Genomic DNA, 24,747 nt, shown 5'->3' with positions numbered 1-24,747 from the left:
TATTTCAAACAGAATTATTAATTACAAGTTGAATATGGTATGCTTGTCACTTTCAATGACCTTCATAATAAAGTGCAGGTTTTTTATCCTTTATACCAAGCTTACACAATGGGGGAAAAATGAGTTTTTACTTAACTAACACTCAAAACCTCCCAGAATTTGATAGTAACTCACTCAATCTCACTGAAATGTATTTTAAATTTTTTTTCCTGCACATTACATTCCAACATTTTGAACCCAGTGCAAGTAATATGGGAAAGGAAAAACAACTTAGAAAAGAAGCAGCTTCAACAGATTTTCCTTCAGCAGCCAGATGCATTACTGATAACACAAAAGAAGTTTTCAATCCCCAATTTGTAACACACAATTTTGTAACGAATAGATCCACCACATGCAGATGTACCAGACATATCAGTTTTTAGAAAGACTTCCATGAAGCATTATTCTGCTTACTGGGTCAAATTTTTCTTGCTCTGTCTCTTTCACAGACTCATCCTTCTCTTCATCACTCTGTTGCTCGGCATATTGCAAAATCCATTCCTTCATACTCAATTCTTTCTCTTTCCTCACATTCGTTTCCTAAGAGCAATATAAGTTAAAAGTAATGATAAAGTACGTGAAAACAATGCTTTTTCTGCCAGTATCCAGGAGCTACTGGTTAAGATTTTATATATAAAATATATATATGACAAGAAAAAAAATGGATCAAACTTCTCCAACCAGGGTGAATACTCCACCATACACTTAAATAGATCTTAACACTAGAGCAACTATAATTGCCATAAAGAATGAAATTATTTGCATGAAATCTTTTTGTCTTCTAGTTTAAGATTCAATAACGACAGAAATCAAAACACTGAAAGCAGGTAGGCAAACTTTAACCCATGCAAGTGTGTAGAGAGAGCCACATGTAAATAAACAGAAAAAACCCATTATAGGATAAAATTAAGCAATTAATCTATAGAGTCATAGAATGGCTTGCGTTGGGAGGGACCTTAGAGATCATCTAGTTCCAACACCCCTGCCATAGGCAGAGACACCTTCCACTATGGCAGGTTGCTCAAAGCCCCATCCAACCTGGCCTTGAACATTGCCAAGGATGGGGCATCAGCAGCTTCTCTGGGCAATCTGTGCCAGTGTCTCATCACCCTCACAGAAAATAATTTCCTCCTAATACCTAACCTAAATCTCATGAGATTCTCCATGCTTTACCACAAAAATGAACTACAAAGAACCTTCACAGGAAAAATACATTTAAATTACCATTCCACTGAAATTAAAATGCAGGTGACAACTATCAATCATACAACACTTTCATAAGCTTTCCACATCAGTGCTTGAAATCAATACATCTCCCATATTTCTGAAAGCTTTGTTCTCTCCTCCCTGCCCTGCCCCAAGTAACTAGAGATTAGATTTTCAGATTACCTTAGTTTCAGGGCCATTTTCTTTCTTTTTGTTGTCTTCTAAGGGAGGCAGCGTTCCATGCTGTGACACAACAGAACGAAATTTTGCTCTAGGTTTCTGCTGCTGTTCTTCAAATTGCTGGCTAAAACCTTCAGGCAAGGCATCTTCAAAATAAAACATGTCACAGAAAATATCAATAATAATTACAGGAAAATATTTTAAAGTGTGTTGGGAAACAATTAGAAGAACACAAACAGAAATAAAAATTAGGCTTTAGCATTTATGTAAGATACTATTTGCTCACTGGACTTCCACAGAACTCCAAGTGCAGAAACAGGAAGACCACAAGACTTATACACTAAAATATCCCAGAACCAGTCAGGCGTGCCTCTAGGAAAAGAACACTGTTGTAACTACTAGTCTTAGAAACACATTGTATTTAATTGCTACTATGAAGTAGGAATGCTACTGCTTAGGAGGTCCTGTTTCTCTTCTGTCAAGAACTATTTTGTCACCACACTCACCATCGGGGAGGTTTAAACAAAGCCAGTCAAGTGCAGAGTGAAGATCACCACCATACAAAAGTGTATTTTTCATTGCTTCTTCAATGTGCTCAGTCTTAAAAGAGAATCTTTGTAAAGCCATATATACATCCTGTAAATAAGACAGCCAGAAAAGGTTAGTATTTAATCTAACAATGTAACACAGGCTTGCAAAGCTCTATTTCCCACATATCAGAAAGTCAGCATTAAAGGGAGATAAACAATGTGCAGCAATGTATCTAGAAGTTAAGCAGAAAATTGTTTTGCACACAGAGTTTATAATACTTTCTTTCTAAATATGCATGCATAGGTATAAATAAATCTACATTCCTGCCTCTGTACACAATATATTTTCTAGCTAAATAAGGACATACCTGTAATTTTCCAAGTATATGGAATGAAAAATGTAGGAAACCTAAATCATTCAGATTAAGTACTATTCCTCTATGTTGTCTGAAACATCTTGATTTTAGTTCCTGAATCCATAAAGATGTGCCTTTCCTAATAAGCATACTTCTTGATTTCACTGACTAATCATTAATGTAACTACTGAAAAGCATGGTGTATTGGCTTGTACTGTATACAGAAGTGTAGTATGACACTTGATAAAAATGACAAAAACCAAACTTTATTCTACATAAATAATGGAAACTAAAACTTTGAACTGTACCTGTAGTTTCTTTGCAGTTAGTCTTTTGGAAATAATTCCTTTGTCATCATTTTGGTTTTTGTGTTTATTAATCACATCAATAATCCTTTTCTCCAAACTACCATTTATCATTACCTGCAAAGAAAAAATTAGTTGATACAAGGTAAACTTAGAAGCTTTTCTGACATGTCAGTGCTCTTAATGACTAAGGATGTAAGAATGCAGAAATCTCTCTGCCATTCAAATTCCAATTTTTCAAGCTTTCCATAAGTGGCCTAAACATCTCTTACAAAAAGGATACCTTTATTTCTGCAAGCTATATGCTTATACTTGAAATAGAGGGGTTCATTCCTTATTACCAAGAAAGCCCATTTACATTTTCAAGGAAATTTGGTATGTTAAGTGAAATGCCATACGTAAATTTTCAAAAATTTCTACCAGAAAAACCAAGGTCTTTCTGTTCTACTTGTATAAGATAATTTGGACATAAAGATGCAATCTGTGATATCCTCCTTCCAAACCACCTTTATAAAAAACAAATTTAGTATAATAATTCTAATATTTGAAACTCTTCTGAAACATGAACCAGGCTTTACTTACTACTAAGTTTGTTATATAAAATCTGTAACTCTTTCCTGACAGGAAGAAAAATCAATACACACAGCAGAAGCCCAAACCTAACTCCTAAAATAATCTTGCATGCAAAGTATGATTTGTTATTTAAAAAACAGACAGCCATTCTCCTACACTGTTAATTTATCTCTATTTCTTAAAGGACACTCAAAACCCTAAACAATATCAAACTCAAAATGGTGACTATCTCACACATTAATGTAGTTTACGTGCACAACATAATACTGAAATACACCTGAAGAAATATTTACTCAGCTAAAGCAGTATTATGAAAATCAAAGTTGTTTACATAAAGAAGATACTTGCCTTAAGAACAGATTTATCTAGATTTGCAGCACTACTGGAATCTGTTGTTGAACCAAAACTGTAAGTTTTTGGACCTGCAAATTTCAAATAACAATCAATTACACAAAACTCATTGAGAACATTGTTTAAAGTAGCTAAAGCAGACCTAACATAACACAGGTTAGTGTAAACTATTACACTAACTTGCCAGAAACTTGCAGGTGCATAAAGACAATAATAATCAAGAAAGGCCTTAAACAAGGAACAGTGAAGAGGGCTATGAGTCTTGGTAGACAAAATATAAAATTCAGAGAGTATAATGAGAGGAAATGGGATTGACTGCTCACCCTCTCAACACTGAAAAAGGATTGCCAAATAGGAAGTAAATGGCAGCTTCAGAACATGCAAGGTTGCTAAGGATTTTTTATTACAGAGCACACAGCTATGTAACAGAACCCTTTGCCACTAAAGCTATGGACAGTGGACGTTTACTGAGGTCCGAGGGCAGACAAAACAGCTCTGAAGTAAAGAAATCAATTGATATGGGAGAGTATTGAAAAAAAATTATATCTGGTTCAGGAAGACCCTAAGCCACAGCTGGTGGAGCCTATATCTCTGCATGCCTGATCTGTTCTTACCTACATACCTGCTTTTGTCCCCTACCTAGGAAAGGGCACTGGGTTACAGAAGCCTTTGGCCTGCTCTGCTACAGCCAGTCTTAAATACTTCTCATTTAACAGCTATTAAAAAAACCAAACCCCAATTCACAAAACTATTTATTGTCATTAGAATGACAACACACAGCTTGCTGTTGAATTCCATCACTTTCCGAGCACACATACAGTGTCTGATACTCCACAGGTAGGAAGAAACTGAGCAAGCCCACAGCTTCCACCAGCCTGTGTGGCTAAGTGCTGTTCCAGGAGGCACAGTTCATCCAGGCTGGCCTGCCTGCAGAATGGCTCTGGGAGAGCCTGCTTTGAGATCAGACCAGGTTTTGGTAACTGCATTTCAGAAAAAGTATGGTCACCTCTGCTCAGGAGAGACAAACAGCTGTCAGCACTCAGGAGTTACTCACTGGCACTTACCAATGGGCTCTTTAGAATACACCAACTTAGCTTTCACGTACCCTGACTGATTTTTCACCACAGTATGCAGCCTGAGAGAGAAGCAGGATATTTTCTGAAGAGGACTGAGTACCGTGGTTACTGGAGAAGTGGAAGACACAAGAACTACACTTGGTAGAGCCCACACTTGTGAAAGCAGACTACATTAACAGGTCCAGGAAGCTTATATTAACAGATTACAAGAACTTTTTCTTAACAAATTCGAATCTCAGATGCCCTGGCCATTGCATGATTTGCTCATGGTCTGCAACACAAGCTGTTCTAACATCATATAGTATCTGAGCTACTTCTGGCAAAGCTGGCTTATTGAAAATAGGCATCTCACAGTGTTGCAGAATATCATTATTCAGACTGCACTCAGAACAGTCATCCTTTATCTTATCCAACACCACAGAAGTGCCTCCAGCCCTGTAACAGCTCCTTCAAGACAGAAAAAAAACCCTAAACCAATCCCAAATCCACATTACATTAATTTTAATAACATACAAAACAAAGACATACATCTGGGAAAGTACCATCCAAACACTTGCTCCACAGGAGCTACTGATCATCTAATAACAAGACTTTCTGTAATTAACTCAACACAGCAATGCCACCAAGGCTTATCTGCTCGGGGACACCCATGGCAGCAGAATCACAGAATAGGTACAGTTGGAAAGGACCTCTAGAGATCATCCAACCTAGAGCAGGCGACACAGGAATGAATCCAGGTGAGTTCTACATGTCTCCAGAGAGGGTGACTCCATGACCTCCCTGGACAGCCTGTTCCAGTGCCCTGCCACCCTCAGTGTATAGGATTTCTTCCTCATGTTGAGGTAAAACTTGTCGTGTTTTGGTTTGCAGCTATTGCTCCTCATTCTGGGTACCACGGAAAAGAGTCTGGCACCACCCTCTTGGCACACGCCTTTGAAATCTTTATATACATTTATGAGAGCCCCTCCCAGTCTTCTCTGAACAGGCCCAGCTCCCTCAGTCTCTCCTCATAAGGAGAGACATCATCTTTGTGACCCTCCATTGGGTAGATCCACTCTCCAGTAGCTCCTCTCTCCCACAGAGAAGCCCAAAACTGGACACAGAACACCAGACGTGGCCTCACTAGGGCCGACTAGACGGGGAGGATTGCCTCCCTTGACCAGCTAGACAGGCAAGGCGGGCTGTAGCCAGGCCCAACCAGATTAGGAGCAGAGTAATTCCAGCTGCCTCTCCCGATGCTGGGAAACAACAGCCCCTATGGCCGACCTCTCCTCGTAACGCCGCGGTCCACGGCAGCCGCACCCTTGGGGGCTCCCTGAGGGCACTGCCCCTCCAGCCAAGGCACCCTCAGCCGCGCGCACAGCGGGCCCCACTCCTCGTCCGCACGGCACGGCCGCTCCCCGGGCTCCGCGGGGCGCGGTACCTTGTTTGACACGCGGCTCCTTGGAGGCAGGTGCTGGTCGCGGCGGGGCAGCCCGGCTGGCCGGACCGCCGGCCGCAGCTGCCCCGGCCTGGGCGGCGCCGGCGCGGGCGGTGACAGCGGTGGCGGCAGCAGCCGCATGAGCCGCGCCGCCCGCGCGCTGCTTCTTGTTGCGGCCGCCCATGGCACCCCCGCCGCCCTGCGCGCGCGCACATACGGGCACCGCACTTGACACGGCCGCCGCCGCGTCCCATTGGCCAGCACCCCCAGCGCACGCGCGTAGGCCGCGAGGCCTCCGTCGGGTTTTCGCGCATCACCTCCCAGAGGCAAAGGGCCGGGTGTGTGCCCGGGGGGAGGGTCACATAAGGGTCCGGCATCGGGACCGAGAGCCAGATCCAGACAGAAATCGAAATCGGGATACGGCACGGGCCGTGCGGGCGGCTCTGGGTGCCAGAACCGGCGGGAGTCTCTGACTCCCCTCGGGGGGCGGGGCCGGAAGGGCCCTTCTCGCGTGAGGCGTGAGGCCCTGCACGGGGCATTGTGGGAGCGCGGCCGCTAAGATGGCGGAGGCCTTTGGGGATGAGCTCTTCAGCGTGTTCGAGGAGGACGCGGCCGTCCCCGCCTCTGGCGCCAAGAAAAGCAAAACGGGCCCCGCCGAGGGTGCCAGGAGGCCGGGGTAAGGGCGCGGAGCGGCGCTGAGGCAACTATACCGGGGGCGCTCTGGCGGTAGGGGTGAGGGCCGTAACGCTGGGCCCGGCTTCTGCCGGCTTGATTGAGCTGCTGAACCGCCTCGGGACTCAATGTCTATAAGTGTCTGAAGGGAGGGTGCCGGGAGGATGCAGTCAGGCACTTCTTGGTGGTGCCGAGCAATAGGAGAAGAGATAACGGGAAGAAGCTGATGCACAGAAAGTTTCACCTGAACACGAGGAAGAACTTTAGTGCGTGGGTGACTGTGCACTGAAACAGATTGCCCGGAGTTTTGGGAGTCTCTCTCACTGGACCTATACAAGTACCATCTGGACACACTCCTGTGCAGTGTGCTCTAGGATCGTCCTAGTTGAGCATGGAGGTTGGACCAGATGACCCACTGTGGTCGCTTGCAGCCTGACCCATTCTGTGATTCTGTGAGGCACTTTCCCAGGATCCCTGGCTCTAAAGCTGTAGCCAGCCCTGGTGCTGTGGTCAGCTGGGCAGTATGGGGACCTGGTGGCCATCTTATCTGGGTGCTGGTTTGAAATTCCACGACAGTTTTTGTGGATGGAGTTACCTGGGTTGTTTACCAAGTGCAATGGGATCACAGTTTCCTTAGCCTATCTGTTTTTTCTCCTGAAACTACATAAATAAATGAGGCAAAATGTAAATTTCTTACGTTTTTATGTTGCAGAAAACGATTGGAAGAAAAGCCTTCAGTACCAGCAATAGTAAAGCCAAAAAGGGAAGTTGAGCTTGATAGTACTGAAAATGTCTTTTTGGGAAAAAAGCCGAAATTGGAAGATGTTTTATCAGAAGATGTTAAGTAAGTGCCCGGCTTAATGTGTAAGGTAGTTCTAGCAAGCCACACTGGGAACAGTTGGGAACAGTTGATAAAAATTAGCTTTGCGGTGTTTTCATGTAAAGATGAATTTGCACAAGTTTGTTTTTCCATTATCTGTTTAAATGAGAATGTGCTGCTAGTGCAGCCTCAGCAGTGATGAGCACTGGGTGTGTTTAAAATACTGCAGACCTGTGGATGTTTGCAGTAGAAAGTATACATTAATTTGTAGTTACTCATGTGAATCGGTGACTCTTGCTCAAAGCCATCATGTTCATTTCACATAGAGCAGAAGATGAGCTGGAAGTACGTGGGAGGAGACAGGCTTGCTGTGTACTATGATGTTGAAAGACATAGTTGGCTTGGGATATCGGAAGAGTAAATTGGCAAATAGGACAAACAAGGCTTTTGAGGCATGTAAGGTGGTAACTGCATTGTCATTTGGTCTTGCATTTAATTTTTCTGAAGTTCAGTGTCAGATTTTCTGTGAAAAGCTCATGAGAAGACTTCTCAAAACACTGTAAACAAAGGGTAACTGCATAGAAGCAAAACAGAACCAGAGACAATACTTTAAGTCATTTTCTGTGTTGGTGGTATCAGTAGAATGTATACTTGCCTGAAGTAGCTTGCTAAGTATGTTAAAACCATCAGAAATAAACAGTTTCTTGCAATGAGGCATTAGGCCCTTCTTGTGGCCATGAGAGAAGGAACTGGTAAAGAAAAGAGGAGCCTTGTCCTCAGGCAGCTGCTTGAGATGCTTCAAGCTGCTTACTTTGTCTTGACTAGTAGCAGGAGTACAGGTCTTGAATTTTGTTTCATTACGTATTGAAAAAAGACCTCATTTAATCATAAAACTTTATGGGAATAAATGTGACCCAAGTGCTGTTGTGTGGTGCAGTTTTTGAGTCAATAGCTAAAGTAGATTTATATGGTAGCAAAATTTTAATTTACAGGTATTAGTCCTGGTGGTAACCTCTGCTGCCTGTCCATGCCAAGACTGTGCATCCTTTTTTTTTTAGTGTTGCAATTCAAGTAAAGGTGAAATTCAACATACTCACATTTATAAAGATCAGGATTTTTGAGTACTTATTTTGGCAATCCTAACTCATATCTTTTTAGTTTGACAGATCTGATGCCTCAAGTAAAGGTGCAGTCTGTGGACACTGTTGAAGGTTGTACACATGAGGTGAGTGCACTGAAAATGCAGATGAAAAATAGGCTTGTTTCACCTAATTGTGTGTATCCTGCCAGTATAACAGTATTCGTTATTCCGCTTGTAATTATTAGATCATAGAATCACTAAATTTTTTAGGTTGGAAAAGGCCTTTGTGGTCTAACCATTAACCTGTCACTGCCAAGTCCTCCCCTAAACCTTGTTCCCAAGTACCACATTTACACATCTCTTAAATAGCTTCAGGGATGATAACCACTTTCCTGGACGGCCTGGTCCAGTGCTTGACAAGTCTTTTCTAATGTTCAATCTCTTCATACACATTTTAAGGTCATTTCATATCCTCCTTTTGCTTATTACCTCAGAGAAAAAGCTGCCCCCCCACCTGGGGGTGCCTGCAGTGCTTGTTAGAGTTGTTGTGACCCAAGGGCAGGACCTTGTACTTGACCTTGCTGAACTTCACACCGTTGATCCAGCCTGTCCTGATACCTCTCCAGAGCTTTCCTGCACTCTAGCAGATACAGTATTTCATACTATGTTTAAGGTTGTGAGGAATTTGAAGTCTCTATCTGACACTGAGCATGCACAAAATGCACTTGAAAAATTAGTAAAGTATTTTACCAGAAAGAGTTTCAATCATACTTAAAATAAAATGAGTGATTGTGAAAGACTCAAATCATAATGTTGATAGGTTTCCATATTTGTAAGGTACAAGAACATTTTGAGCACTGTTGTTGAGGAGAAGAACCTACTGGTTGGTGAGACATGTTTGTGTTCGTAGTGTCATCAGACCATTGAGGTATTCTGCTGTTCTAGTTCAAGAATGAAAGACTTTCTTGTAAAGATTATTTTATGTGCAAAGTAATGAAAACTTCCGTTTTCAAGTTGTGTTCATAGACATAAATACAAATTCAAATGCAAGAAATATAAACTATTAATGTTGGGTTTTCTTAAATCATCTTGCATCCATATATGACTATCAGAAAGAGTTCATGTGAGAATCAAATACGTAAATTTTAAATTCCTTGTACTGTTATGGTCTTTTTCTCTTGTGTGCTGTTTTCCAGAACTAACTCAAGTTAATTAGGGTCACATTCAAGGGCTCTGTATCATCAGACTTTTGTAATGAAGGAACTGTATAAACATTTGCTGATAAGGGTTCTAAAGCCCATGTGTCTGTACAATTCTTGTTATTTTGAGATGTCTGGTAAAGGTTTGCTATTACTTAGTAAGTATAGAGAGCTTAAGTATTTAAAGTGATTAACTGTTAGATATTGGCAAGGAACGGGAATGTCACCAGTATAGATACAGTGTACTTGAAAAGGGAATGTTTATCAATGTGAGCTCAGTAATTACTTCAAACATCCACTGGCCGGAAGACATGATTGTGTCTTGGCCTGAAAAGCTAGTATTCCAAGGTAGCTGAAGCAGTAATATCTCACACAATACAGTAGGGATATCAGAGAAGTGAGAGAAGGAGCATTGTTGGGGCAGGAGAATAAAGAGATTGATAGAAAAACTCTTGAGAGGAAGGGATGAACCCTGGACACATGAGCTTTGTAGAAACAGGATAACAGAAATTCAGATTGGTTTTCATATACTTCATATTGCCAGAAATGTCACTGCTGTGGACACAGAAATCTGCAACTGTTTTTATTTTAAATGTGTTTTGTAGGTTGCGCTTCCAGCAAATGAAGAATTCACGGGTCTGAAGCCAAGAACTGGAAAAGCTGCAAAAGTATGTGGTAGATTCCATTTCTTTTTCTTTTTGTACATGCTTTACATACTAGGTGAGAGCAGAGGGGAGAAATTATGTACTTTGTCAGTAAAGTCTGTAAAAGATAGCCTGTCATAAATAAGATTGATGTTTCTGTATTTAAAATTCTGTAGAGAAAATTACGTGGTTGAATGAGGTGGATAGGCTGTTATGATGTCCGTTCTTTTTGTTACATCAGGCGGTGGCATCATTTTAGTTTCTCTTCCTAAGCTAGTAAATTAGAGAAAATTCAGTCATCAGGGCAAGATTTTCATTTGCTATGACAACAGGACATAAGCAAAGATCTTAGGTGTGGTATGAGATAAAAATATTTAAATACAAAGTCATTGCATAATACTGGCTTAGATCAGCGGAAATTACAAGTATCTGCAGGATTTAGTTCCTGTCTCTAATTTACACACTAGGTCAGTCAGAAAATTAATTAGATGTAAGTGTATTAAAATTCTGTAATGTTTTTGTTTTTTCTCTTTCTAGGAATATCCATTTATTCTTGATGCCTTCCAGAGAGAAGCTATTCTTTGTGTAGATAATAACCAGTCTGTGTTAGTGTCAGCTCATACATCAGCTGGTAAAACTGTTTGTGCTGAGTAAGTACTTCTCTAACAGGCTCTAATGAAAGAACAGTGTGATGTCCGTTCTGACACTTTCTTGTGCTGTCAGTAGCTGTTGTGTCTCAATTTCTTGATGCAACGTTCAGTCCATCGGTGTTAGAATTAAATTGACTACCCTTGAATATGAAATTTACATCTTTTGTCGTTTAGTGGGTAACAAAAGGTTTAATTTGTGTTTAAGCTTAGCTTTTATTTTTAAACTGTCAAGGTGTTGCTGTACAGATTGAAATGGAAGCTTCTTCAATACAGATTTCTGTAAATCTAGAAAAAATACCTTTGTTTTCTAGCCCCTGGATAGAACTACTAAGGACTTTCTTGTGTGGTCTTTTTTTGCTTTGTTGGAAGCACTGGTTTGCTTTAGTTGGCAACTTTGTGTTTATTGGGCAAGAAATTCTTAAAAGGTAGTGTATATTTTCTGCCAGGGTTTGGTTCAGGCAGTGAAGTGGCTTTGCTGACCTGAAGCAAGGAGTGAAGTGTACATGAAGATATGTTAGAGCATGGCTTCAAGTAATAATAGTTTTGTTGTGAGAAAATGACAGTTTTTTAATTAAACTACATGTACTCTGGTGTCCATAAAAATCAGCTAACTTGGTGTTTAAAGGTTTTTCACTCTCCAGAGATGCATATGTAGTTGATTTAAGGTTGCACTGAACTTACTAATCTAGATATGAAATGCTAAATGTGTTAAGAGTGTGGGTTCAAATGCTGTGAATCATTCTCTTTGTGTTCTGAATTGCGCAATTTATTTTGTTTTTAAACAAAGTCATATGCTCTGTCTTCCTGACAGCTGTTAATATGGACATTGTTTGAATACAGGTATGCAATTGCCCTGGCTTTGAGGGAAAAGCAGCGCGTGATATTTACAAGTCCAATTAAAGCTTTGAGTAATCAGAAGTACCGTGAGATGTATGAAGAATTTCAGGATGTTGGTTTGATGACTGGGGATGTCACCATTAACCCTACAGCTTCTTGTTTGGTAATGACAACTGAGGTAAGATCAGACATTAATTCCTGATCTGTGTTTTCTTCTACCCTTTTTTGATTGGGGAGGTCTAATTTTAAAGCATTAAACTTGCCCAGTTAGGGTAGAAAATGTTCTAGAGTTCGTTATGACCCATTTGAGCATTTTAACTTTTGGTTATTTAGAAAATTAGGTAAATCTCTGTGAATTTGTACTTTTGAACTATAAGCCAGGAACTTTTGATTCTAATGTGGAGAAAGTCAGAATTTCATTTCCCGGGTGCTCAAGACACTGAGTATTTGTAAACGTAAAATGCCGAAAGTCAGATTTACTGAATCCTGTGGTCAGTATTTTGTTCTAGAAAGGCAAAATAGGGAAAGTAACATCATTGAAGGATTGTTGAGTGGTTCACAGTAGGTGCTAGAGCTCCAGGAATATGCCGCTTTTCACCTTTGGTAACCAAGTACTGCTTACAGAGTTTGTCACATTTCTGTTGTAGAAGTACAGCCATGAGTTGGAATTTTCCTCTTTTTGTCTTTACCTCAAAAGAAACAAGCAAAACTTTGGTAGGGAAAGATTAGTGGGACAGGATAATTCAATTTCTGACAAAAGATTTCCTCTTAGGATGAGGTAAAAAGAGGGCTTGCAGAAGTAGACCTGTAACAATTACCTGCCATGTAGAAGCTTGGAGAAATACGTTGTTTCATTCTTTCACATTCCTTTGAGGGAAACCAGTTTTTCTCATGTAATGAGATTTGTTGGATTGGAATGAACTTGGAAAGCATCTCGCAACTTATCTTTAAATGCTTTTACGTTTTGCGCAAAGTATGATTTCATGTACCCATGTAAATGTGAACCAAAAATTCTGGCAGTTTCTTATAAATGTTTGTGTAACACGACTGTTGTTTATTTTGTGTAAAGAGACTCAACTCTTACTTCCTTTTCTAGATTTTGAGAAGTATGCTTTACAGAGGTTCTGAGGTTATGCGTGAAGTCGCATGGGTTATTTTTGATGAAATCCACTACATGAGAGATACAGGTATTCTATGCATACCATTTTTTTTTCCAATCTTTTTTTTTCCTCCAAGAACAATTTATTTTTCTTTTGAAGTATTAAGTCTTATTTTCTCTCTTAAAATCAGTCATCTTTCTGTATAAATCATTCAGAATTTGTTTCCTACTGAATTTTTGTAATTCTGTGTTGTAGTTTGCATTTTCTTCGCCAAAGCAGAAATGATTTTGAGGGCATTTGATATGCCCCACTTGTGAAGGGGAGTTTTGTTTTAGTTTTTGTCTTATTTTCTTTTTAAGCATGCTGTTCTTTGGCTTCAGGGATGAGAGGCATGCTTTGATCACATAAATTTCCCATATGCCTTTCCATTTTCAGAACGTGGTGTGGTTTGGGAAGAGACAATTATTTTGCTTCCTGATAACGTACATTATGTGTTCCTTTCTGCAACTATTCCAAATGCCCGTCAGTTTGCTGAATGGATCTGCCATCTTCACAAACAGGTTATATTTCTGATATGCTGTACCTCTTATCCTTTTTGTCTTGTGACATAATACTGTCTGTTTGGTTGATAACTGGACCTCTGAGTATCTTTTTAGTCATTTTATTGCTTATAGGTGATGGTAGAGATCAGTCCTGGTTCTCTGGCTGTATTCCTGCTTTTGCAGGTGTACTGGCTGTTGCTTCTACGTGGCAACATTAAGGCTGTTTCTTCATGTTTATTTTCCACAATTTTTTAGGTACCTGCCTGATTTCAGCAAACATTCTGAGTTATGAAACATGGTGAACATACTGTGATTTTCTGAGGGCTGATAGACAAGAGGTTTTTTGGGAGAATTTGGTGGAGGAGCTCTGTAAAAAGGCCATGCAGAAATCGAAAGCAAATCTTAAATCTGTGGGAAATACTATATATGCTTGCAAGCAAGTGGGAAAAGTGTAATTTAAGAAACCTCTCCTGTCCTGTAACTTTTGGGTTTTAAGTTCTATTCTGGTTTTTTTCTAAGATGCGATTTTATTTAAAAGAATTTGTGGATTAGAACTGGGGAATTTGTTATCAACAAGAGGTTGGTCCAAATTTAAAAATATCCTGGAGATTGATTCTTAAGTTGTTTGTGATGAAGGGAGTATAATATAAAAGATGTCTGTTTAAACTTGGCACAAAACCTTGACTTTGTTTTGTAGAACATTAAATTGCCATTTTTTTAAAAGCAGATTTATGCAATATTTAAGGTTTTATGGGAAGTTTTGTTTTTTTTCCTAAACAAGTCTTCTTGATGCATTGAAACCTTAAATGCTCATGAAAGTCTACTGTGAGTCTTTTTTAGGTATTTCAGAAATACTTCAGGCTTTTTTTACAAAATAGAAATTAACAGGTTTTCATTTGATTTTAGAAGGTGTTAATATTTCAAGCCTGTCTAATAATGCAGAAAGAAACACTGCCTATCCTTACTTTTTGTGTTTGTGAGAAAGAATTTTTATAGCTGTCTTCAGAGTTCTAAAACATTTGCAAACTTTCATTTTCTTAAACAATGTCGTTAGTACAAAATTCATATTCAGGATAGAAAATTTTCTGTCTTAGCTTCAAAAGCCTTCCTTTCTGGTTTTTAGAAAGTTGTATTTTAATAGTAATGTATTAGATTTTCCATCAAGCAAGTGATATTACAATGCAATTATAAAATATTTATGTGAATTCTTTCTTTATAGCCTTGCCATGTGATTTACACTGACTATCGACCCACTCCACTGCAGCATTATATATTTCCAGCAGGAGGAGATGGACTCCATCTGGTTGTTGATGAAAATGTAAGGATTGCTCCAGCTGTTTGAAAGATTGTTTTCCTGACTTAACAGTCAAAAGCTTGAGCTCTTGCAAAATTTGGATAGGCTGTATAAAGGATGTTTTTGTTAAAATTAAGTACAAGCGGGTCATGGTGATCTCTGAATTGCTTTTAGATTTTTGGAGTCTTACACAAGAAATTGATATTGTTATCTGATGTCATGCAATCAGCTGAGTAATACTTCCCTGAGCTATCTTAAGTGCCCACATTCTTGCTTGTTTCCTAAAATGTGTGCTGCTTTTTGTACATCTGCAGAGTAGTTGATTTCCTTGTACTGTTTCTCACTCAAAAGAAAATGCAGGAGCATGTAAATTTGACTTTAGTCGGGCAAAATATTTTTGTTTCTTCAGGTGTTTTTCAGCTAACAACTTGTTTAAAATTTATCATTAGCTCACTCAGCAGTAGCTGATGCCATAAACAGTAGTGCTGCACTTGAACATAGGTTTTCATTGGGCAGTGTAGTTTTATGTGGACATTCCTAAAAGTCAGTTTTGGTACTGTGTCATTTAGCAGGTCTGGCATGGTGGATAATATGGTGGATAGAGCAAGGAGCAGTAACTTCAGAGACACCAATGTAATTCTGAGCTGTGACACTGACCTAGTAAACTCTTGATAGCTTATGAATTGTTTTTGTCCTTCTGCCTGTGTATATATGGGGTAATGGTACTGGCTGTGCAAAGCACTAGGTATTTTTAAGTGGGCTGTGTAAGCAACTCCTTACAAAGTTTGTGTTTTACATCTAGGGAGATTTCAGAGAAGATAATTTTAATACAGCAATGCAAGTGCTTAGAGATGCAGGAGACTTAGCAAAAGGGGATCAGAAAGGCAGGAAAGGAGGAACAAAAGGTGAGTTTGAACCCATTCTGGGGTAATTTTTGGTATAAATGTTTTTTGAAGTTCTATGCAACTTGTGCTTGTGTTTCAGTTACTCCATAAGATACTTTTTGTTGCAAAATTTAATTTAAATGAATGTAATCTTCCTGCAGGTCCTTCAAATGTTTTTAAGATTGTGAAGATGATCATGGAAAGGAATTTCCAACCTGTGATTATTTTCAGCTTCAGTAAGAAAGACTGTGAAGCCTATGCACTTCAGATGACAAAGTTAGATTTCAATACAGGTACAGATAAATCCAGTCGAATTCTATTCACAGATGTAGTTTGATGTGAAATATTACTTTTCCTGTTGAACATCTTGTGTAAAACCAAAAGGAGAATACGTACTGCTTTTTTCTTTTACTATGCTGGTATCTCAAGCTGTATTCGGTAGGAAGGTGTTGGTGTACAGAGTACTTGGTCATCGCAATGTTGAACTGTTCATTGATTTTAACTCTATTTCTTGCTTCAGTATGCCGTTTATTGTAATAATAATATAAGAGTTGTTAGAAAATTCTGTCTGTAATGGGAGAAGACTGATCATAACAAAAGTATTTCCGAAAATTTTCATGTTATGTTCATTAGAAAAATAGTATACTCTCAAAGTCCAAACAATGGTGTAACAAACCACTAGACTGTTTTTTCTTGACAATGCAACCCAGTTTTCTTTCTTTCGTTTTTCCCCCTTCTCCTCAAAGTAAAAACCAAAAGGTAATTAAAGATGTTTTTTGTCTTGGACTAAGACCAAGGTTTGCAAATAAGTTAAAGCTCATCACTTCTTGGAAAGCTAAAGAGTTTTAACAAAAATAAGGAATTTGTTGTAAGTCAATGTACTATTTCATGTTTGTGAAATATTCAGGGTTCTTGCTTGCTTACTTACTTGCTCCAATCATTGCACATTTTGGTTCAGTGTTGCAGAATAGTCAGAAAATATAGTCAGAAAATTTTCTGTCAGAAAATATAAGTGTAAATGCATTTTCATGTTTTCTTCAGAATCACACCTTTGAATGTATATTCTTGATATTCATACTACTTAGTGGAAACAGTGTAAACTTTGAGAGTTAATAGGGAGGAGCCTTTATGTCCATGCAGACAGGGACTAGTAGGTGGAAGAGGAACAGGGGAGGTTTATGAAATAGGCAGGGAGCACGTAAAACTGATAAATCCCAAGCTTGGAAGTAGCTGAAGTTTGGACTATTCTGAAAGGTTTGTTCTAGTTTTCTTTTTCCTGATCATCTGCTTCTGGTTACCATTTGGCTCCTCTAGGCTTATTGAAGTCTTGATCATCTGAGCCAGTGCGGGTGGTTTTGTGTAGACTTCACAGTGTTCTGCTCAATTTTTATTGTACACTTTTGTAAATATTAGAATGTGGTATCACTTTATTTACATCTGGTATTAGCCTTCTACATTTTGTGATAATTTACAAATTGCCTTCTTAGATGAAGAAAAAAAGATGGTTGAAGAAGTCTTCAATAATGCAATTGATTGTCTCTCCGATGAAGACAAAAAGCTTCCTCAGGTGAGTGGAGATTGAACAGGTTCTTTTGAATAGAGTTGAATTGCTCTGTCCTGTTTTTTGCAACCTGTGAAGCTGAGGGTGTTTTGTAGATGGTATAGAAATTATAAAGCTGGATAATCTCATTCATCTCCCCATGTTTTAGTATCTCTTGCATTGCTTCTTATCATTACGAAAGAGGTGATAAGGATTCCTTCCAGTTGCGATTCCAGCAGATCATGTATGTCAGAATTAACAGTGGAGTTCCTACCGTTTGTTTTATTTTTTCCAATTATGTTTTTAAGTTAACATAAGAGTTTATCAAGCAGTAGACCTGGTTTAAAACAGTCCAGAAGTAGTTCAAGTCAGAGTGCAGTGTGCACTTACTAGTTATTGATTCCTGACACTTTCAAAAAGTCACATTGATGCATCTGCAATCTAATTTTTTGTATAATGACTAAACATAGTGATGTTTTCCTATCTTTACAATGGAAAAATACAAGCTTCTAAGCAGACAGAATATTACAAGATTAAAGGGGTAGTCATTGTATTTTAATTTGGGAAATAGTGAATTACATGAACACTGAGGGCAGTGTTGAGGCTTTCCATGCAAATTTTAGTAACAAATGCTAAAATTTGTTTGCTGGTCTTTGGTATGTTTCTTCTCAGGTTGAACATGTGCTTCCCCTCCTGAAACGAGGAATTGGTATTCATCATGGTGGTTTGCTTCCTATCTTAAAAGAAACCATAGAAATTCTTTTCTCAGAGGGCCTAATAAAGGTATGTTTTATGTCCATCAGGAGTTTGTTCTCTGTTGTGAATACGTGGCTGGTAATCCTGAAAATCCAAGAAGTACGCTTTAGCTCAGGGTGTATGCTAGTATTACAGTGGAGATGTACACAATTGCAGCTGTAGTTTTAAGTGTTGCAGATTTTATTCAGAAGTGTTTGAACTTACAGTGTCTAACTTAAATATTTTCTTCAACTGTTTTGTGTTACATCTTGCTCCTATAAATGAACATGGACAATTGCCAAGCTAATTGTTGGTTGTTCTAAGGAGAAATACTCAGAAAAATGTAACCTTAGGTCAGTTTGGTGTTTTTTTGGGATAGCTAACTCCTATTTTCTCCTTGCAAACTTGAATATTGAAATTAATTAGTATTATTAATTAATATAATTTGCACTCCATTGTGGTTTTTTTGGAATCTTTCATTTGTCCCATCTATTTAGTTTTCATGCTTTCCCAGGAAAAATAAGGGAAGAAGGAAAGATGGTTTTAGTCCAGTTTTTAAGTATTGAATATGCCTGTGTTCCCTGTATTGACTGCACAGATATGTTCAAATCCAGAGGGGTTCTGTGTAGCAATCTCTGACTATTTTCATCCTCTTTTGAGATTAACTTTTTTTTGCTATATTAACTTCAGTCTGTTTATTTAGGCCTTATTTGCAACAGAGACTTTTGCTATGGGAATTAATATGCCAGCCAGAACTGTGCTGTTTACAAGTGCCAGTAAATTTGATGGAAAAGATTTCCGATGGGTAAGTGATAAACAGGTTCTGTAGAATAATTGAGTTCTTTAAACCTTACTAGGATTAAATTTGCGCTTTATGTGTTCACCTCAATGTAGTAGAAAACACTTTTTCTTTCGAAAATCTTCATATCTAATCCGGTTACAGTTAATACACAAATTTCTGAAGACAAGGTTCCTCAGATTATCCATGAGATTGTTTAATAGACACATCAAAAGGGAAACAAGCACAGGTTAGCAGCAGACACTGGATTAGACTAAGACTTTTGCACAACTTGTCCAAAACTGTGAGACCCAAATATTTTATTCTGTGTCAGAGAACTGCAGAGAATAAATGAACTTGATAACCTATCCTAATGATCACTAATTTTGACAGACCTAAGAAAAGAGATCATTTACCTTGGGAGAGTATTGTTTTGTTACAACAGAATTTTTTTGCATAATTATAAAATTTTAGACATTAAAACGTGGTTTACTTAAAATAATAATGATGTCTTGCAAGTCACCACAACAAAGCTTTATAAGAGCCAAGGCTCATACTTCAAAGGTGGGAAAATTGTGGTGAACAGGACAAGTGACTTGACCTATGCGTTATGAAGTAAACATTTCTTCGATCTTAGTTTGGGTTGTTCAGTTTCACTATTCATTCTGATTGCATGTCTGTAAGATATATATATAAGAATGGGTTACCTTTGAGATAGCAGAAATGTGGAACTTCTGAAATTATTTGGCACAGTTCACTTAAGTAGTTTTTGAAATCTGACTCTAAGTGAAACCTGGGGAGTTGTTGAGATTGCAGTTCCACAGATGACAAAACCCGTGTTTTATAACTTGCTGGGGCATAGGTAACCAGTTGTAGCCGCCTCTTGCCATGTCCCAGTTCTTTATAAACTCTTCAATTTCACATATAGGAGGCATAAAAATACTCCTTTTGCAAATGTGAGTATATTAATGTTAGTCTTGAATAATTTGAATGAAATGATACATTACTTGAAGATGATGAAGGTGCATTATCAGTATGTTGAAGATAAATTGTGTCTCCACCATTCTCAGCAACCTTCCATTATAAAAGACATTAGTAAAATGGTTTTTGTTCTTTCTTAAATGATGCACCATGATATGGAGCTGTAAGAGCAGTAGTTGACCTTTATGGCTGACTATGTTATTCATAGTAATGGATTTATATAATTACTTCATGGTAGTTATGACTAATGAAGTCAATCTGATAACTCTTAGATAACTTAGATAAGTCTTTGCTAATTTTTACACATCGTGTCAACTTACTGTGCAATTGTAATTAGCACTTTGTGTTCTTGCTATTTTCTTGATGTTTGTTAATTGCTTTTTCTCATTTTATTGTAGATATCCTCAGGTGAATACATTCAAATGTCAGGGCGTGCAGGACGCCGAGGTATGGATGACAGAGGAATAGTAATTCTTATGGTGGATGAAAAAATGAGTCCAACGATTGGCAAGCAGCTTTTGAAGGTAGGGGAGACATTATTTTGTTTCTATTCTCCCAATAAGGTTATGCTCATTTGAATAATGTTATGTGGAAAATTATCCACCTTAGATGAGAATATCATGCAGGTAGAAGATGACAGCTCCTAAAAGTAGCTTTCAGCGAGTTCTCATAGGAGTTTCTATTGTGAAACAAAGTTAGAAGACTAGTACCATCCTTATTTGTACAAAAGTAGTATCATCCTTCTTGGTATAAAAGGCCTGTCAGGCAGGACATGTAGAGCTGTATCCTGTTTTCTAGTGATAGCACTACTTCTTTAGTATTCTGTTTGTTTCTTGCTGACAGCAGTGAATTTAAGGGTTATGCTGAACTAGAAGGTTTGAGCTTTCACAAGAGTTATTAAATTCTTGGTTCTCTGATGAAATGAAACTTTGTTAATAGGCTGTCAGTGTGATAGACAAAATGGACAAGGTCATGCAAAAATGAGGTAAAGAAGAAGAGTGAAATGGCTGTCAGTGTGCTCAAATCAGCTATGGAGAAATTGACAGTTCTTGCAGAAAATGTTGAGTTTGGAAATTAAGAGGTTGAAAAAACTATAATGGGAGATTATTACACTAATACCCTCTTGCTTTGTAATTTGAATATGAAATACCGTACTCATTACACTTCTGTTTAAATTCCATGGCACAAATAACTACAAAGAAATACAGTAATCTGTTGTGTGAGTTGCCTGTCTTAGGCTGCTTACATTAATTGTGCACACATATTAAAATAGAAAACCTGGGGAGTTTACAATGCACTCTGTTTAGGAGCTTGTAGCCTTGGTGCAAATAGCAGGTCATTCGTCTGCACATAGCAGGTCATTTCTCAAAAACAGCATTTACAGTATTACTGGACTTAGTATAAATTGGGAATCATCTCAAGTCAGCATCAGGTTATATTAACAAAAGGCATGTAGTTGTTGCAAAGAAATGGAGATCCCAGTGTTTTTCATTCAGGCAAATTAGAACAAGGGGAAAAGTACATAAATGGCTGCTGTTAATTATGCAGATGAGGATTCTTTGTTGTGTGTCGTGATCTGTCAGTGCTACCTGTAAATTCATAATACATTATATTTGTAAATATGTACATTACATGTACCCTTTATACACAGGTACTATTTACCTTCTTAAAGTCAGAATTTTCATGAATGCTGCATTATGGCAGAATCATTATAGCCAGAAATGAGTAAACTAGATTTCAGAAATATTCTTGTATGGTAGCATTAGGTTTTGTGTTAATTTCTTAGTCTTGATTTGATTTGTGTTTTCTCAGTGGAGCGTGCCTATATTTATTCCTTCACATGCACTCTTAATGCATGTGTACGTCTCTGAGATGTATGAAGACTTAAGTTTTTTAACTGGTTTTTTTTTGAGTTTTTAAGGTTGTTTAAGAAAACAGATGTAATTTTGTGTCATACTTACTTTTAAAAAGGTTTTACACATTTGTACTTCCGCAGCTGAAAAATAAAGAGCAGGATATACAAAGCGAGAGAACCAAAAGGGAATCCTTATAAATAGTATTTATAAAAAAGTCCACAAAAAAGCTAATTTATAAGAAATAATTGTTAATAGCTTAAGAAAAAATGGTATTTCAAGTAATTATCTTTATGTTAAGAGATCATAAACTCACCTGTTCAGAAGGTGGGTTTTTTTTTTAAAGTTTGAAAATTCAACAGTTTGAGAACTATTGAACTTAATCTGAATGAAGTACGACAGAAAAGGAAGTAGTAGATCACTTACCTTCTCTTTGTTACTACCCCTGGGTTTTAGATTTTAAGGAAATAATAAAGAATATTTCCTTCATTGAAACTTCAAGACCTTTGATTTTTCCCCCTTTTGAATTATAAGGAAACAAATGGGAAAAATAATGGCGACGTTTTTGCTTTCTATGTTATCTCTTGCTTCTTACCCACTGATCTAAATGAGTTAATGTATTTCATTAATTTTTGACACTATTTCACTAGTGAGCAAAGACTGAATTTTAGATTTTTCTGAAAAAGATCAGAAGGGGCTAAAATGAAGGTATTGATGTTTCTGTAGCTTCTGTAACTAGCCAATTGCTGTAAAGGCAGTAAAAGTAATTTTTTATGAAATGAGCAGTACAGCACAAAAAAAATCCTGCTTCTTATTTTCCTTCTTAAGTACAAAGCATCTAGAGGAAATTTCATGTCAAGCAGGCCAAGAAAATCTATACAGACTAAAATTTCTACTACATTTACAATTCACAGTCATCATTAAGTGTGTCTCAGTTTTTACTTACTGATGGTATTTGTGTAAGATTGTGGATATGTCTCATAGTAGTGTTTTACTTTCAGAATAAGCTAAAGATTTCTAGGAAAAACTCCAGAAGAAATAAATTAGCTGTATTGAGAATGATAGAACACTTACATAAAACATTTTTATCATAGCTCTTCAACCCTAATGAGTGTCTGATCCAAACCATTTCCTGAACACTAGAGCAAAATATCTAGGAATCCTGTTGTCAGCTGCCTCCCACCGCAGTCGGTGAAATGAGAGCTTTGATCGTATTGGTACCAGCAGCATTGCTGCAGCTGTGGTGCTTGGCTGTGGCACTGTTCATTGCGACATTGTGTACAGTACTCCAGACTTACATTCAGCATTCCGTTCTTAGATGGACTTCTTACAAGGGAGATTTGTAAATATTTCTTAAACTCAGTAATGTACATTTGTCTTCTGCAGTGTAACTAGGTTTTTTTGTTTATCCTTAGCATTTACTTGACCACTGAATATTTATTAAACTTGCATAAATCTGTAAACTTAAATGCTTACAACACTGTTGGGGCAGCTTTCTGAAGATGGTAAATTGTAATTTTACGATTTGCATAATAAGATACATGATTGGAATTTTTTGTTGTTGTTTCCTTGCCTTACTTAAAATCTTTAGCTATATTGTGTTAGTTTAGGTAGGAAGTGTAAAGTTTCTTCTTGATGCTAGATGGCCTTTGAAATCAGTGTAGCATCTCTCCAGATGGAACTTGGCCATGCTACAAGGATGTATTCCTACAGAGATAGTTGATAATTTGTTATGTCTCTAAAAGACAAAATCTTGAGCTAATTATGTTACTGGAATGGATGTTTGTACTCTGAAAGAAAATGTGCTGCATAAGTAGATTTTTGAACTTTGAATTTGAGCCTGTCAGTGCTTTGCATCTACTCACTCCATTACAGGAGAAGATAGATGGACTGAAAAATTCAAAGCAAACATAGACTCATCAAGGTTAGAAGAGACCTTTAAGATCATCAAGTCCAACTGTCAACCCAGCATTTACCAGTGCAAGCCCTAAACCACTAAACCATGTTACCCAGTGCCAGATCCAGACACCTCTAAAACACTTCCAGGGATGGTGACTCCACTACCTCCCTGGGCAACCTGTTCCAGTGCCTAACCACCCTGACAGTGAAAGTTTTTTCTAGTATCTAACCTGAATATCCCCTGTCCCAGTTTAAGGCCATTTCTTTGGGTCTTCTCACTGTGGGCACAATAGAAGAGACTGGACCCCACCTTACTAACAGCCTCCTTTCAGGCAGTTGTAGAGGGCAATGAAAATTCATTCCCCTGAGCCTCCACTTCTCCAGGATAAACACTCCCAGCTCCCTCAGGTGTTCCTCATAAGACTTTATCTCTAGATGCTTCATGACCCTTGCTGTCCTTCTCTGGACACGGTCCAGCACTTCGAAGTCTTTTTTGAAGTGAAGGGCTCAGAACTGAACACAGGACTCGAGGTGTGTTCTCATCAATGCCAATCCTTTCCCCAGTCCTGATGGCTACACTGTTCCTGATATAAGAATACATTCATCTATCAAGGTAAAAAATTCGTTAATATGCTTTCTTGTCATTTGCCTATGGAACATAAAATGCCCTGATGCCAAGCTGTAGGAGATACTCCACTAGCTGCATCTGATTCCTTGGCAGGGCCTTCATTTTATAGAGCTGGCTGTACCATCCTTATGTGGCCTGTATGCTGCCATTAAAAGTCTCTTCGCATTTTACTTGAATTCTGAAGTTGTTTTATTGTACCAGGCAAATGAGCACAACAGCAATTCAGACAGTTCAATAGTTTTCTCTGGAAGCATCAGCTTAGCATGCCATCTTAATTACATTATGGTGCTTTGGTTTGACTCAGAACTTACTTCTGAGGAGGGAAAAGCCTCAGGAGTTGAGAAATTTACCAAATCATACATCAGGAGAGAAAAACTTCAGCTGGAGGTTGGCACTAATACTTGTTGGAAAAGACATTGCAAAACCTAAAGTAACAGATTGTCAGTAGTGGTTTGAGGACAGTAAAACATTTTTCTAAAGTTGTGACATAGGTAAGAATCACAATGAAACAAGTGTTTTGGATGTTTTATAAAATGCATTTACATAAAAATAATATTAATGTGAAATAATTGTT

At 38.2% G+C, this 24,747-nt stretch overlaps 2 protein-coding genes across 3 annotated transcripts in view; one reads left to right on the top strand and one right to left on the bottom strand.

Moving 5' to 3' along the window:
• The window catches only part of DHX29 (DExH-box helicase 29), a 30,054-nt gene extending 23,831 nt beyond the window's left edge, over positions 1 to 6,223 (bottom strand). Inside the window, exons 1-6 of the mRNA XM_082301726.1 lie at positions 6,040 to 6,223; positions 3,538 to 3,611; positions 2,620 to 2,733; positions 1,932 to 2,061; positions 1,429 to 1,571; positions 454 to 579 (exon numbers count right to left, since the gene is read on the bottom strand). Of these exons, the coding sequence (XP_082157852.1) occupies positions 454 to 579; positions 1,429 to 1,571; positions 1,932 to 2,061; positions 2,620 to 2,733; positions 3,538 to 3,611; positions 6,040 to 6,220 (768 nt within the window). The 5' untranslated portion in view covers positions 6,221 to 6,223. The remainder of the gene's footprint in view (positions 1 to 453; positions 580 to 1,428; positions 1,572 to 1,931; positions 2,062 to 2,619; positions 2,734 to 3,537; positions 3,612 to 6,039) is intronic.
• Positions 6,224 to 6,570: 347 nt separating this feature from the next.
• The window catches only part of MTREX (Mtr4 exosome RNA helicase), a 41,965-nt gene continuing 23,788 nt past the window's right edge, over positions 6,571 to 24,747 (top strand). Inside the window, exons 1-15 of one of the 2 annotated variants that reach the window (XM_082301794.1) lie at positions 6,571 to 6,712; positions 7,421 to 7,552; positions 8,687 to 8,753; positions 10,414 to 10,476; positions 10,990 to 11,102; positions 11,943 to 12,117; positions 13,036 to 13,126; positions 13,475 to 13,599; positions 14,801 to 14,899; positions 15,678 to 15,780; positions 15,921 to 16,052; positions 17,247 to 17,326; positions 17,972 to 18,082; positions 18,738 to 18,839; positions 20,192 to 20,317. In XM_082301794.1, coding sequence (XP_082157920.1) covers positions 6,597 to 6,712; positions 7,421 to 7,552; positions 8,687 to 8,753; positions 10,414 to 10,476; positions 10,990 to 11,102; positions 11,943 to 12,117; positions 13,036 to 13,126; positions 13,475 to 13,599; positions 14,801 to 14,899; positions 15,678 to 15,780; positions 15,921 to 16,052; positions 17,247 to 17,326; positions 17,972 to 18,082; positions 18,738 to 18,839; positions 20,192 to 20,317 — 1,635 coding nt within the window. In that variant the 5' untranslated portion in view covers positions 6,571 to 6,596. The remainder of the gene's footprint in view (positions 6,713 to 7,420; positions 7,553 to 8,686; positions 8,754 to 10,413; positions 10,477 to 10,989; positions 11,103 to 11,942; positions 12,118 to 13,035; positions 13,127 to 13,474; positions 13,600 to 14,800; positions 14,900 to 15,677; positions 15,781 to 15,920; positions 16,053 to 17,246; positions 17,327 to 17,971; positions 18,083 to 18,737; positions 18,840 to 20,191; positions 20,318 to 24,747) is intronic. The other variant, XM_082301793.1, reaches the window with a different exon arrangement.

The sequence above is a fragment of the Coloeus monedula genome (genome assembly GCF_965178545.1).
Source record: "Coloeus monedula genome assembly, chromosome: Z".
Classification (NCBI taxonomy): Eukaryota; Metazoa; Chordata; class Aves; order Passeriformes; family Corvidae; genus Coloeus; species Coloeus monedula.
The sequence above is the reverse complement of the archived record's forward strand: the minus strand, read 5'-3'. Positions and strand labels throughout refer to the sequence as shown.